The following is a 16405-nucleotide window of genomic DNA, read 5'->3' as shown; positions in this document are numbered from 1 at the left end:
ATCTACTCCTGGGGCCCAGGTTCAACATAGGCTTTCCTGTGATCTGTCAAATTCTTCCCACAGTATCATGTCTCCCATCTCATCTTCATCTACACTCGTGCTCATAAATTAAGAATAATTGCAGAATGTGCTGCCACACAACGTGGCACTACACAAAACTGGTGTTAATAGCATAGGCTCATAGGGAACACACACGACACAGGTCTGTAAGTCCACAGTATTGGTGATAAGTTGAGAAAACTGTCCCTAAACACATGTGCTACAAAACGCCACTGTTTCCTGCGCATGTACCCCCACATCAGTATAGGATATGATCAACATGCACACGTGCACAGGCCGCACAATGGGTTGCCATACTCTGTATCAGGTGATCGAGCAGCTGCTGGGGTATAGCCTCCCATTCTTGCACCAGTGCATATCGGAGCTCCTGAAGTGTCATAAAGGTTTGAAGACTTGCAGCGATACGTCGACCGAGGGCATCCCAGACACGCTCGATGGGGTTTAGTTCTGGAGAACAGGCAGGCCACTCCATTTGCCTGATATCTTCTGTTTCAAGGTACTCCTCCATGAAGGCAACTCGGTGGGGCCGTGCGTTATCATCCATCAGGAGGAAGGTGGGACCCACTGCACCCCTGAAAAGGCGGACATAGGGGTGCAAAATGACGTCCCGATACACCTAACCTGTTACAGTTCCTCTGTCAAAGACATGCAGGGGTGTACGTGCACCAATCGTAATCCCATCCCACACCATCAAACCACAACCTCCATACAGGTCCCTTTCAAGGACATTAAGGAAGTTGGTATCTGGTTCCTGGTTCACGCCAGATGAAAACCCGGTGAGAATCACTGTTCAGACTATACCTGGACTTGTCTGTGAACATAACCTGGGACCACTGTTCCGATGACCATGTACTGTGTCCTTGACACCAGGCTTTACGGGCTCTCCTGTGATCAGGGTTCAGTGGAATGCACCTTGCAGGTCTCCGGTCGAATAAACCATGTCTGTTCAGTCGCCTGTAGACTGTGTGTCTGGAAACAACTGTTCCAGTGGCTGCGGTAAGGTCCCGAGCAAGGCTACGTGCAGTACTCCGTGGCTGTCTGCGGGCACTGATGGTGAGATATTGGTCTTCTTGTGGTGTTGTACACTGTGGATGTCCTGTGCTATTGTGCCTGGGCACGTTTCCTGTCTGCTGGAATCATTGCCATAATCTTGATATCACACTTTGTGGCAAACGGTGGGCCTGTGCTACGACCTGCTGTGTTTGACCAGCTTCCAGTCGCCCTAGTATTCTACCCCTCGTAACATCAGCAATATGTGTTCTTTGAGCCATTTCCAACACAACATTGGCACATCCGAAAACGTCTGTACACTTACTCGCTGCACCGTACTCGGACATGCACCAACACACTTCTTCGTATGTGGACTGCTGCCATTGCCACCGTGCGATGACCACAGGTCAAATGCACCGCATGGTCATACCAAGAGGTGATTTAAACCTGCAAACCACCCACAAGAGTGTTGTTTCACCATGTATCAGCGTTATCCTTAATTTATGAGCCTGAGTGTAGGTGCTCTTCCATTTCTGTAATATTGCCTGCAGGTTCATCTCCATTATAAAGACCCTCTGTATACTCCTTCAGTCTTTCAGCTTTACCTTCTTTGCTTAGGACTGGTTTTCCATCTGAGCTCTCGAAATTCATACTGCTACTTCTCTTTTCTCCAAACGCCTCTTTAATTTTCCTATAGGCAGTATCTATCTTTCCCCTAATGTTATGTGTTTCTAAATCCTTACATTTGTCCTCTAGCCATTCCTTCTTAGCCATTTTGCACTTTCTGTCAATCTCATTTTTTTGTATTCCCTTTTGCCTGCTTCATTTGTTGAATTTTTGTATTTTCTCCTTTCATCAATTAACTTCAGTATCTCCTTATCACTCAAGGATTTTTTTTAATGTGTTTAATCCTCTGCTACCTTCACTGTTTCATTTCTTTAAAGCTACCTATTTGTCTTCTTCTGGATTTGTTTCCGCTGTTCTAGTCAATTGTTGCCTGATGCTCCTTCTGAAATTCTCAACAATCTTTCAACTTATACGGGTCCTATCTTCTTAATTTCCTACCTTTTCCCAATTTCTTCAGTTTTTCATCTGCAGTTCATAACCAATAAATTGTGGTCCGAGTCAAGAGCTTCTCCTAAAAATGTATTACAGTTTAAAGTCTGGTTTCTAAATCTCTGTCTAACCATTATATGATCAATCTGAAACATTCCGGTATCTCCAGGTCTCTTCCACGTACACAACCTTCATTTATGATTCTTAAGCCAAGTGTTAGCAGTGATTAAATTATGCTCTGTGCAAAATTCTACCAGGCGGCTTCCTCTTTGATACCTTTCTCCCAGTCCATTTTCACCCATTTATACTTCTCTCCCTTCTCCTACTATTGAATTCCAGTTCCCCACCATAATTAAACTTTCATCTCCCTTCACTATATGAATAATTTCTTTTATCTCATCATAAATTTCTGAAATCTCTTCATCATCTGCGGACCTAATTGGCATCTAATCTTGTACTATTGTGGTGGGTGTGGGCTTTATGTCTATCTTGGCTACAATAAAGCATTCACTATGCTGTTCAAAGTAGCTTATCCACATTCCCATTTTTTTATTCATTATTAAACCCACTCCTGCATTATCCGTATTTGAATTTGTATTTATAACCCTGTTTTCACCTGACCAGAAGTTCTGTTTGTGCTACCACCAAAATTCACTAATTCCCACTATATCTAGCTTCTACCTATCCATTTCCCTTTTTAAATTTGGTTATGTACCTACTCAATTAAGGGGTCTAACATTCCACTGTCCAATCCTTAGAATGCAGTTTTGTTTCGCCTTATAATGACATCCTCCTGGGTAGTCCCCACCCAGAGATCCAAATGGGGGACTATTTTACATCCAAAATATTTTACCCAAGGTGATGCATCATCGTTTAACCATACAGTAAATCTACATGCCCTTGGGAAAAATTATGTCTGTAGTTTTCCCTTGCTTTCTGTCATTCGCAGTACCAGCACAGCAATGCCGTTTTGGTTGATGTTACAAGGCCAGCTCAGTCAATCATCCAGACTGTTGCCCCTGCAACTACTGAAAAGGCTGCTGCCCCTCTTCAGGAACCACATGTATCTCTGGCTTCTCAACAGATACCTCTTTGATGTGGTTGCACCTACAGAATGGCTATCTTTACCACTGAGGCATGCAAGCCAACCCAGCAAGGCAAAGCCCATGGTTCATGGAGGGGGGGGGGGGGGTTCTGGATTTTGATGTTGGAATGTAACTATAAACACTGGTGCTAGTGGTTACAATTTAGGTGCAGTTCTAGTGTAAATCTGGGAAGGCACTGACTAATTGATTGCTTATGCCTCCAGAATACTCTTGAATTCTGAAAAGAATCACTCCATGACTGAGAAAGAGTGTCTAGCAGTTGTTAGGGCAGTGGGTAAGATCCGATCTTATTTTTATAGCAGACAATTCACTGTTGTGACTGACCATTTATTATGCTGCTTGAAGAGCCTGGAGGGTCCATCAGGATGACTTGCGAGATGCAGTCTGAAGCTTTAGGATTATGACGTCACAGTAAGATATGAAAGTGGATGCAGACACAAATAAGCTGACAGCCTTTCACAGGTTCCGTTGAAATACTATTACAGCACTGGTGATATGCAATTCATCATTGCACCAACAAGCACTGCAGCTGAACAACGGGAAGACCCAGCATTACTGAAGACATTGAGCCCGTGCAGAAGGAAGAAGTTGTCAAAGGAGAATTCATGTTAACTGATGGAATGCTGTACAAAAGAATTTGGGAGCCAGTTGGACAGAAGTGGTTGCCCATCATCCTAGCTCATTTACATTCAGACATGCTGAAGTACTTACACATTGCTCTGATGTCGGATCATTAGAGAGCTGCAAAGACCTTTGACAGGAACCATAGTAGGTGGTAACATTGGCCAGGTGTATGCTGATGTCAGGCACTGTGCAAGGCAGTGTAGGAAATGCCAACAGCACAAATGTGTGCCTCAGTTAACTGTGGTCACCTGCTACCATTTCCTCTTGGAGTTGCTCCATTTCATCAGACTGGAATTGACCTATTGGGGAGGTTCCCCAAGTCAACAAATGGTAACAAGTAGATAATAGTGTGCACTGACTGCATTACTTGCAAAGCTGTCTGTATTTATGGCCAAAACTCCAGAAACTACTTGAAGCATGGGACACAACGTATAATGATATCTAATTGTGGGAAAATGCCTCAGTCAAAACTGGCAATGGAAGTAATTTTGTGATGCAGCATCAGTCACAGGATGATAACTGCCTAATATCTGCAGACAAATGGTGTGATAATTACAGTTGCTGGCTGGTGACATGCAGATCATGAGTCTGATTCCCACTTCCTGCAGTTATTTATTGTTCATGACTTGTACCTTCTAGAAGTCTATGTAGGGAGTTCTCTCTCTCTCTCTCTCTCTCTCTCTCTCTCTCTCTCTCTCTCTCTCTCTCTCTCTCTCTGCTGAGGTACTCAGTTCAACTTCATCTGAACTTTCTTGTGTTGTCAGTATACATGCTTTCAGTGTGGAGTTTCAGTTCTTGCTCTTGTAATTGGTACTCACTTGCAGATCTTATGTGTCAGTATTATTATTTCTTGTGTATTATTTTGTACAGCAAGTTGTTTTTCTAGGATCCTCAACAATATTCCTTCGTTACATTTCCGCACTTCTCTTTGGTTGTTGGTCCCACTACTTCCTTCAGTATTTTCTCAGCTATTTATTACGACACAAATTTTTAAGTCAGTTGTGTTTTTGTACTAAAAGTGTGGAGCTGCACACAGGGACAACAGAGAGACTGCTAAACAAGTATGCTTTCGGCCAAGAGGCCTTCTTCTGAAGTAAACAACACGTGTGCTCACACGCACACACACACACACACACACACACACACACACACACACAAGCACAACTCTCATGCATATGGCCACTGCTTTCAGACACTGTCTGTGACTCAGCATCTCCTGCAGGTGGTGAGCAACAATCTATCCTTTCCATAATGTTATATCATCCTAAAATTTCAAATTCTGGATAATTCTGAATGTAATTCACCCAATTTGCAAGGCACTATTGCATGGTTTAAATGGCAGCAATCCTTGTCCTTTGGATAAATATTAGTTTTCATTTTAATTTAACTTCCAGTGATAATTCAGCAACTAAATTTCTGCTCCTTTGTTAATGCCACTCAAAATTTAGTCAGGTTGCACACTTTCAGAACCCTTTTTACTGTTTGGCGTAGACTTGCTTCAGTAATGAGAATTAATTTTTTTGGTTATGAGAAATGGCACACAACATGGTGAACAATGGTTTGTTGAAAACTACATCAGCCTGATTTGAATTTGCGGACTGCCACCGATGAAACGACACCAAATTTTATATATTTTACTGTCATAGTGAGTCTTTTTAGCTTGTAGAATGCTGTGCCTTGCTGATTAATTGGAGGATTACGCGATGCAAATCTACAGTGATCGGAAACCACAGTGTGTCGCCCATTGCACAGTGTACTTCTTGTGTTCCTTAGGTTGTGCACCATCAACTCTCTAACACCCAGGAGCCTCTGAGACATATATAGAACCTTAATAAGTACTATCCTTTTACTGTACCTAAATGTTGGTATATTAGAGCTAGCCACGCGTAATTAAATTCCTCTATGGCATCATCAGTTCCACTCCTCATTACATATTTGTCACACTTAATTTTTGTTCTGTCACAATGACCATTTTGACATTATCATTGTTGCCATGGTTCTGTAAGTGCTGGAACAAATTTGTTGTCACTAAGACGCTAGATCAGGGTCACACGCAGCATGATCAAGTTGCTCCAATCATAGGATGTTGTGCGATGTCGTGCCCATCTTGTTAAATGTGGACAGACATCGCCACTAAGGCAAAGAGTCCATTAACATAGCCTTTTGTTTTGGATTGCTCTGTGCATTTTAGTTAAGACCTCACAAATGTCTTAACATTGATCGTGTCACTTGAGAACACTGTAAAATGTCAGAGGCAGAACACCCTGGTGGTATATACCTTTCAGGAGCTGAAATTCCAGTCCTCATGACAGGTTGGTCCCTCGCACCCTGTGGCATGCCTCCCTTTCCCGTCCCTCTCTCGAACCTCCTATATCCACTCTCTTTCGTTCCAAAAGCTAGCATTACTGTTTTCAGCATGTATTGCCAGTACTGGAATTTTCAGAGTTGATTGTGTAATTGTAGGACATAACATGTACAGACAACACCCCTGAAAATCCAGAAACATGGTGCACAGAAGTTTTTTTAACTGAAAATCTTCGCTTGAACTTCACACAGTTTGGTGATGTTGAATGTCTCGATTCCACAGATTGTTGTGTACATTCAAGTGTAGCATAAGCCATGAACGTTTTTTCTCCAGTGACAGTTTGACTTGAAAACTCGTCACCTTCATTACTGTGGCACTCAAAGGAATTTGAAGTAGGCCTATTGAATACTCGTCTGTTTTATCCATGTCAGTTTGGGAATTTTCAGTACCTGACATGAACACGGTTTCTGATAGTGTAAGCATTCTGTAAGAATTTTGTGAAGAACACTTCTTGGAATTCAAGTAATCAGAGTAAATGACTTTGAGATAGTAAAGAGTCTGTTTTATTGACCTTTTTCATCAACTTTTTGCACCGAGTATTCAGAAATGACAGATGACCCACTCTGCGTATCATCAGAAACATATCATCACACCCATCTTTAATCACTCTAAATATTTTCTTTCCTTTTCATCACTCATTGTTCTCTATCAACTTCACTATTCCTGTAGCAAATAATACACCACTTTCATGTGTTTTGCACACAGAAAACAAATCGGTCTATACATATTATGTTAGGAGGGATTTTCAGTTAACTTGAGTCTTTAAATATGTACAAAAAACATACACTGACAGATAATTCTGTGACAGCATTTGTGGGTAACCAACAGATGCAGGTACTATGTGTGCTAGCACAGATTGCCTACCCCAGTCTTGCTGTGATCGTATCTAGAAGTGATAGTTACAAATCATACTATGTACCTGGTTTGTGGAATAAAATAGGTTTGTCTCAAGTAATATTACTGGAGTTGCATTTTCACACAAATATTGTTGTATTATTTGTAAGAGGTCTTTTATTGCAAATAGTGAACATAAAAGTTGTCTCAGGGTTTATGTGTTTTTTTCCTCGGAATCTATCTTGTAACATTAATTCCTGCATTTTGAATGTGTGCTTGAGGAGTAACATATTATAAATGTTTATTGCAGGTTAAACTTTTCTACAGCATTTTCAAGTAATGCAGTCTCGATGTGTAAATCTGTGGGTCTCCAACAAATAACAAGGCTCGAAGCCTCTACGAGGTATCTGCTGTCTTGGAGACACGAAGACGTTGTGATGACTGATGATCTTGAAAATAAGGTTTGTCCGTTAGCAGACAATTCTACACATATGCTAACTGTATATCTTCTGAAACAGTCTTGGTAGGCTAGAAATGGCTGAAAAGTACTGGATTCCTTAGAAATAAATACAAAAAAAGTATTCTTACTGCGACAATAAAAGTATATCAGAAAACGTCGTAGAACATTTGTCACTGCATTAGTCTTTTTTTCTTGCCATTCTGTCTTATACCAAGTGTTGGTTATGTTTAGATTTGGGAGAAGTTTACTTTAAACTGCCAATCCCAATTTAGGATGTTTCTCAGAATCACTTTGAGCAAATATCACAATGTTTTCTGTGGCAGAGCCATGACCTTGAACTCTGACCAGCCTTCCTTGCTTCTCACTAGTCTGAATGTGTTGTTGGAGGGCCTGTCTTTTGCTTTGTTGTTTGTACTGACTAAAAAAAAACTTCACTCCAGCTATGTACCCAGCATTAATCACACTCACTGAGTTAATTCTTTCCTTTCATTTACTCCAAATTAGACAGAATATTTCACTTGGCCATTTATTCTCTGGATATTTTTTATGCAGGGCCTGATGTTCAAAGAACCACCTTTGAAAATTGAAAATTTGTTCCAGACCAGAATCCGAACACAGTTTTGCTGCTTGTTTCAACACCTCAACCATCAGGCTGTTTGAGCATGACTCCAGTCCTGACTCAAACTTTCACTGTCACCAATGCTTCCACCAATGTTTTCTGAACACTAACTGCCAGAGGTTAGATGGGAATGAAATCAAAGCACCTTGCTAGCAAAAAGCAGGAAATCTGGGTATGAATCTCACTTGGCACAAATCTTCATTTGTCACTGCTATTCATTAGAGTGTGGGTTCAGCATTCCTGAGTAGTGTTTGACGTTTACAGAAACAGGAAAAATACATTTGGTTCATAAAAATGTCTTAGCAACTGTATTCTTGGGATAAAATGGTAAAACTGGAATTAATATGGGCCTCAAAGATGTATTTTCATCAAGATTTTTGTTCCTTGTGGTGAAATATCGCTGTACAGTATGAAACAAATAATTTTATACCATGTCACATGTTTTCTTTCCTGAAAATTGTAGTGCCCATTGCCGGTAGGTTCTTCAATGTCACCCTAAGTAACCGGCATGTAAGAAGTGCAACACATTAGTTACTACAAGAGAATTTATGGTTACTGTCTTAAGACAAAGCTACAATAACAGTAAACATAAAAGTTTAGTTATGTGCCATGAATAAAGAATGAAGACACTTTCACCATTTTTAGGTCACATTCAGAGTTTCATAAAATTGCTTTTGTATTGGATCCTGGAATTTGACCTCATCTCTCTCACAATCCTGAGTCTTCCACTGTAAAGTAGATTCACAGTTGAAAGCCATGGGAAATTAATCTTGTCCTTACTGTTGAGACAGTGGTATGTCTTTCCCACAGTCAAAGTAAATTGTGATTACATTGTGGATTGTCACTACATAGTTTTAGCTTCAGCATTTCGGTAATTTTCGAAGCATTTGGCTTTTTCAAAGCTCATTCAGTGCAGACAATGACCTTGAAATGTTCTTCTATTGTGAGCTTTAAGGTACCCACAAAGACATCTGCAATTGCGTACTTTTATTCAGAAGCATACCAACATTTATTAGGATGTGGAAAATTCAGGCTAAAACTCTGTGGGAATTGTTATTTTGATCTTCTATCCAAAGACTAATTTGATGCATCTCTCCATGCCACTCTATCCTGTGCGAGCCTCTTTATCCCTGAATGATTGCAGTAACTTACATCCTTCTGAATACACTTATTGCATTCATCTCTTGATCTCCCTATACAATTTTTACCTCCCCTGCCCCCAGACGCACACATGCATATTCACTTTCCTCCAATACTAAATTGTTGATCCCTTGATGTCTCAGAATGTGTCCTGTTAACTGAACCCTCCTCCTATTCAGGTTGTGCCACAAATTTATGTTCTCTTCAGTTCTATTCAGTAATTCATTAGTTACATGACCAACCCACATAATCTTCAGCATGCTTCTATAGTACCACGTTTCAAAAGCTTCTATTCTCCTCTTGTCTAAACTGTTCATTGTCCATGTTTGACTTCCATACATGGTTATACTCCATACAAATACTTTCAGAAAAGACTTCCTAATACTTAAATCTATATTCAGTCTTAATAGATTTGTCTTCTCCAGAAATGCTTTCCTTGCCATTGCATCTACATTTTATATCTTCTCTACTTTGGCCATCATCCATTATTTTGCTACCTAGACAGCAAAACTTATCTACTACTTTAAGTGTCTAATTTCCTAATTTAATCCCTTCAGCATCACCTGATTTAATTTGACTGCATTCCATTATCCTTGTTTTCCTTTTGTTGATGCAGTGGTTAGCACACTGGACTCGCATTCGGGAGGATGACGGTTCAATCCCGCGTCCGGCCATCCTGATTTAGGTTTTCCGTGATTTCCCTAAATCACTCCAGGCACATGCTGGGATGGTTCCTCTGAAAGGGCACGGCCGACTTCCTTCCCTGTCCTTCCCTAATCCGATGAGACCGATGACCTCGCTGTTTGGTCTCTTCCCCCAAAACCAACCATCCTTTTGTTGATATCCATCTTATATCCTCCATTAAAGATACTGTCCATTCCGTGTAACTGCTCTTTCAAGTCCTTTGCTGTCTCTGACAGAATTACAATGTCACGGCAAACCTCAAAGTTTTTTATTTCTTCTCCCTGAACTGTAATTCCTTCTCCAAATTTTTCTATCGTTTCCTTTACTGCTTGTTCAGTGTACAGATTGAATAACATCAGGGATCGGCAACAACCCTGTCCCCACACCCTCCTGAACCACTGCTTTTCTTTCATGCCCCTCGACTCTTATAACTGCCATCTACCATCTGGTTTCTGTACAAGTTATAAATAGCGTGTGACTCTAGGACTGTATAGTGTATGGATATTGGACCTTCCTTGATTACTATAAACATTTCTAGAAATTTTTACACTCATCATTTTAGCAAAAGGTAATCTTACATGACATTTTATTACTTTATATACTTTACAAAAACATTTTTTTTTAAATAGGTATTCCTATAATCTATAAAAGTAGTGTTTGACCAAGTAATCCTTCACTACTGATTTGAAATTTTTCTGTCCATGATTATTTTTGTGGATTTTGGTAATGCATTATACAGTTTGATGTCAGGATGGAGTATGCCTTTCTGTAATAGTGCTGTATTTGTCTGTTGTAAAAGTACAACATTTGTCTTTTGTGGTAGCTGTGAAAGGCTTATTACAGGTGATGAATGGATTGCTACTGTTTAATTTTTCTTTTATAATAATTGTATTTTCTATTATGTAAAGACATGGAAGTGGCAATATTTTATTTTTCTGAAATAGTGCCTTGCATGATGATCTTTCATCTACCCCTTTCATTAGTCTAATAATCTTTCTTTGTAATGTGAATGATCTCAAACTTGTTCCTCAATTTCCCCAAAAAAACTGTGCTGTACTCAATACAGAGCGGAGATAAGCAATGTATTGTTCTTAGATTATCATGTGATATACAGTTTCTTAATACTCATATTATGAAACATGTTTTTCTTAGTTTACTGTTTATTTAGTTTACATGTTGGGGTGTTACATATGAATTGGCTTAGTATGTTGTGTTCCACACCATGCACGATCTGTCACCTGAGTGATACGTATGCTAACTTTTACCTTACCAATATCTTGGGGTCACCATTCTTGAAGCTGTTTCCTGTAGTGCACCTGCTGTGCAACACCACTGGCCTGTGACATATGATTTCTTCACCTTTTGTAGTGGGTGGGTGCTGAAAGAGAGCTCTGATATATTTAAGCTACTTTTACCCTATTATGTCATACTGTATCATATTTTTGGTTAACTCTGCAAACCAAGGCAAAGTTTTTGGACTGCAAAAGGGCCTAATAAGACTCATGTGGTGTAAATTAAAAGACAGCAGGTTTCTTGCTTTGTGACATTTTTACCTCTTTGTTTTCACTGTGAGAACACATAATGAAAGCTGATTCATATTATAACAAATGAGAATCCATGTGAACCCAGAACGGTATAGTAGGTACGTTTATGGAAGGACGACTTTGCAAATCAGAATAGTTCATATTGATTGTTCTAACGATCTCCTATGTTACGCACAATTGGATGACCATTAATTGTAGTAAATGTTCATGGAGTAAAAACTATTGGCCAGATCTAGTGGTAGTTTTAAAGAAAAAATACTCATCGTGTTTTTTGAGGACCTCCTTCAATCCGTTGCTCGAAATTCTTCTGTCTAGAACCCAGATTCTCTTGTAGATCAGGAAACATATTAGGTTGACGTGTTTCTTGAATAACATATATGACAATTTTCCTTTTTAATAGTCCTAGATGCCTTGCTGCCATCAATTACAATATTCACTCAGCGAAATACAATCCATTTGTACGCAACTCGAATTTACAATTTGTCCAATAACTGAGCACATCAGGAAAACTTTACATCCCTCCTTCCTCCCTTCCTGCCAGAAAACACACATCACACACATTTAACATCATTCCAAAGTACGTCAATAAAGATGTAGTCATACCAAGATCGAAAAAAGTGTTTAGTATTTCAGCTTTACTCGTGTCATCCTCTGTTTCAATGTCATCATCACCCCAGAGTGTCTGGATATGCTGTTTCGATCCACTTACCGATTTAAGGTAAAACCAGAACTTCCTAGGATTTTCTGTCAAGTTGGTACATAAAATTTTAGTTTCGAATTCACTGAATGCTTCACGCATAGCCCTCCTTACGCCAACTTTGACACCATTTAGCTTCTGTTTGCTGAGAGGTTTTGGCTGCGTTTAAACTTGCAGTGAAGCTCTCTTTGCTTTCGCAGTAGTTTCCTAACTTTGTTGTTGAACCACAGGTTTTTTTTTCCGTACCTCACAGTTTTACTCGGCATGTACCTGTCTAAAACTCATTTTACGATTGTTTTGAAATTTTTCCATAAACACTCAACATTGTCAGTGTTGGAACAGAAATTTTCGTATTGATCTGTTAGGTAGCCTGAAATATGCCTTCTATTACTCTTGTGAAACAGATAAACCTTCCTCCCTTTTTTTATATTCCTATTTACTTCCATATTCAGGGATGCTGCAACGCCCTTATGATCACTGATTCCCTGTTCTGCGCTTACAGAGTCAAAAAGTTCAGGTCTGTTTGTTATCAGTAGGTCCAAGATGTTATCTCCACGAGTCGGTTCTCTGTTTAATTGCTCGAGGTAATTTTCGGATAGTGCACTCAGTATAATGTCACTCGATGCTCTGTCCCTACCACCCATCCTAAACATCTGAGTGTCCCAGTCTATATCTGGTAAATTGAAATCTCCACCTAAGACTATAACATGCTGAGAAAATTTATGTGAAATGTATTCCAGATTTTCTCTCAGTTCTGCCACTAATGCTGCTGAGTTGGGAGGTCGGTAAAAGGAGCCAATTATTAACCTAGCTCGGTTGTTGAGTGTAACCTCCACCCATAATAATTCACAGGAACTATCCACATCTACTTCACTACAGGATAAACTACTACTAACAGCGACAACACGCCACCACCGGTTGCATGCAATCTATCCTTTCTAAACACCGTCTGTGCCTTTCTAAAAATTTCAGCAGAATTTATCTCTGGCTTCAGCCAGCTTTCCGTAACTATAAGGATTTCAGCTTCGGTGCTTTCTATCAGCACTTGAACTTCTGGTACTTTACCAACGCAGCTTCGACAGTTTACAATTACAATACCGATTGCTGCTTGGTCCCCGCATATCCTGACTTTGCCCCGCACCCTTTGAGGCTGTTGTCCTTTCTGTACTTGCTCGAGGCCATGTAACCTAAAAAACCGCCCAGTCCACGCCACACAACCCCTGCTACCCGAGTAGCCGCATATCTCTGTGTGCGTTCAGTATCCCCTGTTAGTCCTATTTGGTACGCGTCCCACTCAATGAGCAATAATCAATAGCAGGTCTCACAAGTGATTTGTAAGCAATCTCATTTATAGACTGATTGCACTTCCCAGTATTCTACCGATAAACCACCTGCTTTACTCACAACTGAGCCTATGTGATCATTCCATTTCACATCCCTACAATGTGTTGCACCCAGGTATTTGTATGAGTTGGCCGATTCCAACAGTGACTCGTTGATAGTGTTGTCATAGGATACTACGTACTTTCGTTTTGTAAAGTGCACAATTTTACATTTCTGAATGTTTAAAGCAAGTTGCTAAGCTTTGCACCATGTTGAAATCTTATCAAGATCTGACTGAATATTTATGCTGCTTCTTTCAGATAGTACTTTAGTACAGATAACTACATCATCTGCAAAATGCCTGGTTTTTACTATTGATATTGTCTGCAAGGTCGTTTATATACAATACGAACAGCAAGGGTCCTAATGCATGCCCCTGGGGCACACCCGAAGCTACTTCTATGTCTGATGATGATTCTCCATCCACGATAACATGCTGTGTCCTCCGGACCAGAAAATCCTTAATCCAGTCACAATTTTCACTTGATAGTCCATGGAAATGGAAGAGGATGTAGATGAAGATGAAATGGGAGATAAGATACTGCGTGAAGAGTTTGACAGAGCACTGAAAGACCTGAGTCGAAACAAGGCCCCGGGAGTAGACAACATTCCATTAGAACTACTGATGGCCTTGGGAGAGCCAGTCATGACAAAACTCTACCACCTGGTGAGCAAGATGTATGAGACAGGCGAAATACCCACAGACTTCAAGAAGAATATAATAATTCCAATCCCAAAGAAAGCAGGTGTTGACAGATGTGAAAATTACCGAACTATCAGTTTAATAAGTCACAGCTGCAAAATACTAACGCAAATTCTTTACAGACGAATGGAAAAACTGGTAGAAGCGGACCTCGGGGAAGATCAGTTTGGATTCCGTAGAAATGTTGGAACACGTGAGGCAATACTAACCTTACAACTTATCTTAGAAGAAAGATTAAGAAAAGGCAAACCTACGTTTCTAGCATTTGTAGACTTAGAGAAAGCTTTTGACACTGTTAACTGGAATACTCTCTTTCAAATACAGGGCAGGGGTAAAATACAGGGAGCGAAAGGCTATTTACAATTTGTACAGAAACCAGGTGGCAGTTATAAGAGTCGAGGGGCATGAAAGGGAAGCAGTGGTTGGGAAAGGAGTGAGACAGGGTTGTAGCCTATCCCCAATGTTATTCAATCTGTATATTGAGCAAGCAGTAAAGGAAACAACAGAAAACTTCGGAGTAGGTATTAAAATTCATGGAGAAGAAGTAAAAACTTTGAGGTTCGCCGATGACATTGTAATTCTGTCAGAGACAGCAAAGGACTTGGAAGAGCAGTTGAACGGAATGGACAGTGTCTTGAAAGGAGGATATAAGATGAACATCAACAAAAGCAAAACGAGGATAATGGAATGTAGTCAAATTAAATCGGGTGATGCTGAGGGGATTAGATTAGGAAATGAGACACTTAAAGTAGTAAAGGAGTTTTGCTATTTAGGGAGTAAAATAACTGATGATGGTCGAAGTAGAGAGGATATAAAATGTAGACTGGCAATGGCAAGGAAATCGTTTCTGAAGAAGAGAAATTTGTTAACATCGAGTATAGATTTAAATGTCAGGAAGTCGTTTCTGAAAGTATTTGTATGGAGTGTAGCCATGTATGGAAGTGAAACATGGACGATAACCAGTTTGGACAAGAAGAGAATAGAAGCTTTCGAAATGTGGTGCTACAGAAGAATGTTGAAGATAAGGTGGGTAGATCACATAACTAATGAGGAGGTATTGAATAGGATTGGGGAGAAGAGAAGTTTGTGGCACAACTTGACTAGAAGAAGGGATCGGTTGGTAGGACATGTTTTGAGGCATCAAGGGATCACAAATTTAGCATTGGAGGGCAGTGTGGAGGGTAAAAATCGTAGAGGGAGACCAAGAGATGAATACACTAAGCAGATTCAGAAGGATGTAGGTTGCAGTAGGTACTGGGAGATGAAGAAGCTTGCACAGGATAGAGTAGCATGGAGAGCTGCATCAAACCAGTCTCAGGACTGAAGACCACAACAACAACAACACAGTCCATGTGATCGCATTTACGACAATGAGCATAGCTGTGGTACTGAGTCAAATGCTTTTCGGAAGTCAAGAAATACTGGATCTATCTGACTACCTTGCTACAAAGCTTTCAGTATGTCACATGAGGAAAGTGTGAGTTAGGTTTCACATGGTCGATGTTTTCAGGGTCCATGCTGGTTAGCATTAAGGAGGTCTTTCTGTTGAAGATACCTCATTATATTTGAGCTAAGAATATGTTCTGAGAATCCACAACAAGTAAATGTCAGGATTATTGGACTGTAGTTTTGTGGATCACTTGTCTTACCCTTCTTGTAGACGGGTGTGACCTGTGCTTTTTTCCAAGAACTGGGAACTGGGCACATTTTTTTTGTTTCAGGGATCTACAATAGATTATAGTTAGAAGAAGGACTAACTCAGTCACAGATTCAGTACAGAATCTCTGGAGACTAGACATCTACTCTGTAGGAATCAGCATGGGTTTCGAAAAAGACGGTCGTGTGAAACCCAGCTCGCGCTATTCGTCCACGAGACTCAGATGGCCATAGACACAGGTTCACAGGTAGATGCCGTGTTTCTTGACTTCCGCAAGGCGTTCGATACAGTTCCCCACAGTCGTTTAATGAACAAAGTAAGAGTATATGGACTATTAGACCAATTGTGTGATTGGATTCAAAAGTTCCTAGATAACAGAACGCAGCATTTCATTCTCAATGGAGTGAAGTCTTCCGAAGTAAGAGTGATTTCAGGTGTGCCGCAGGGGAGTGTCATAGGACCATTGCTATTCACAATATACAT

At 40.2% G+C, this 16405-nt stretch overlaps 1 protein-coding gene across 2 annotated transcripts in view; it reads left to right on the top strand.

Annotated features, from left to right (window-relative positions):
• LOC124621850 (phosphoribosylformylglycinamidine synthase) overlaps window positions 1–16405 on the top strand; it is a 208065-nt gene that overhangs the window by 26787 nt on the left and 164873 nt on the right. For both annotated transcript variants that reach the window (XM_047147296.1, XM_047147297.1), the window contains one exon: window positions 7346–7496. In XM_047147296.1, the coding sequence (XP_047003252.1) occupies window positions 7346–7496 (151 nt within the window). The remainder of the gene's footprint in view (window positions 1–7345; window positions 7497–16405) is intronic.

The sequence above is a fragment of the Schistocerca americana genome, chromosome 7, assembly GCF_021461395.2.
Source record: "Schistocerca americana isolate TAMUIC-IGC-003095 chromosome 7, iqSchAmer2.1, whole genome shotgun sequence".
NCBI lineage: Eukaryota > Metazoa > Arthropoda > Insecta > Orthoptera > Acrididae > Schistocerca > Schistocerca americana.
The sequence above is the reverse complement of the archived record's forward strand: the minus strand, read 5'-3'. Positions and strand labels throughout refer to the sequence as shown.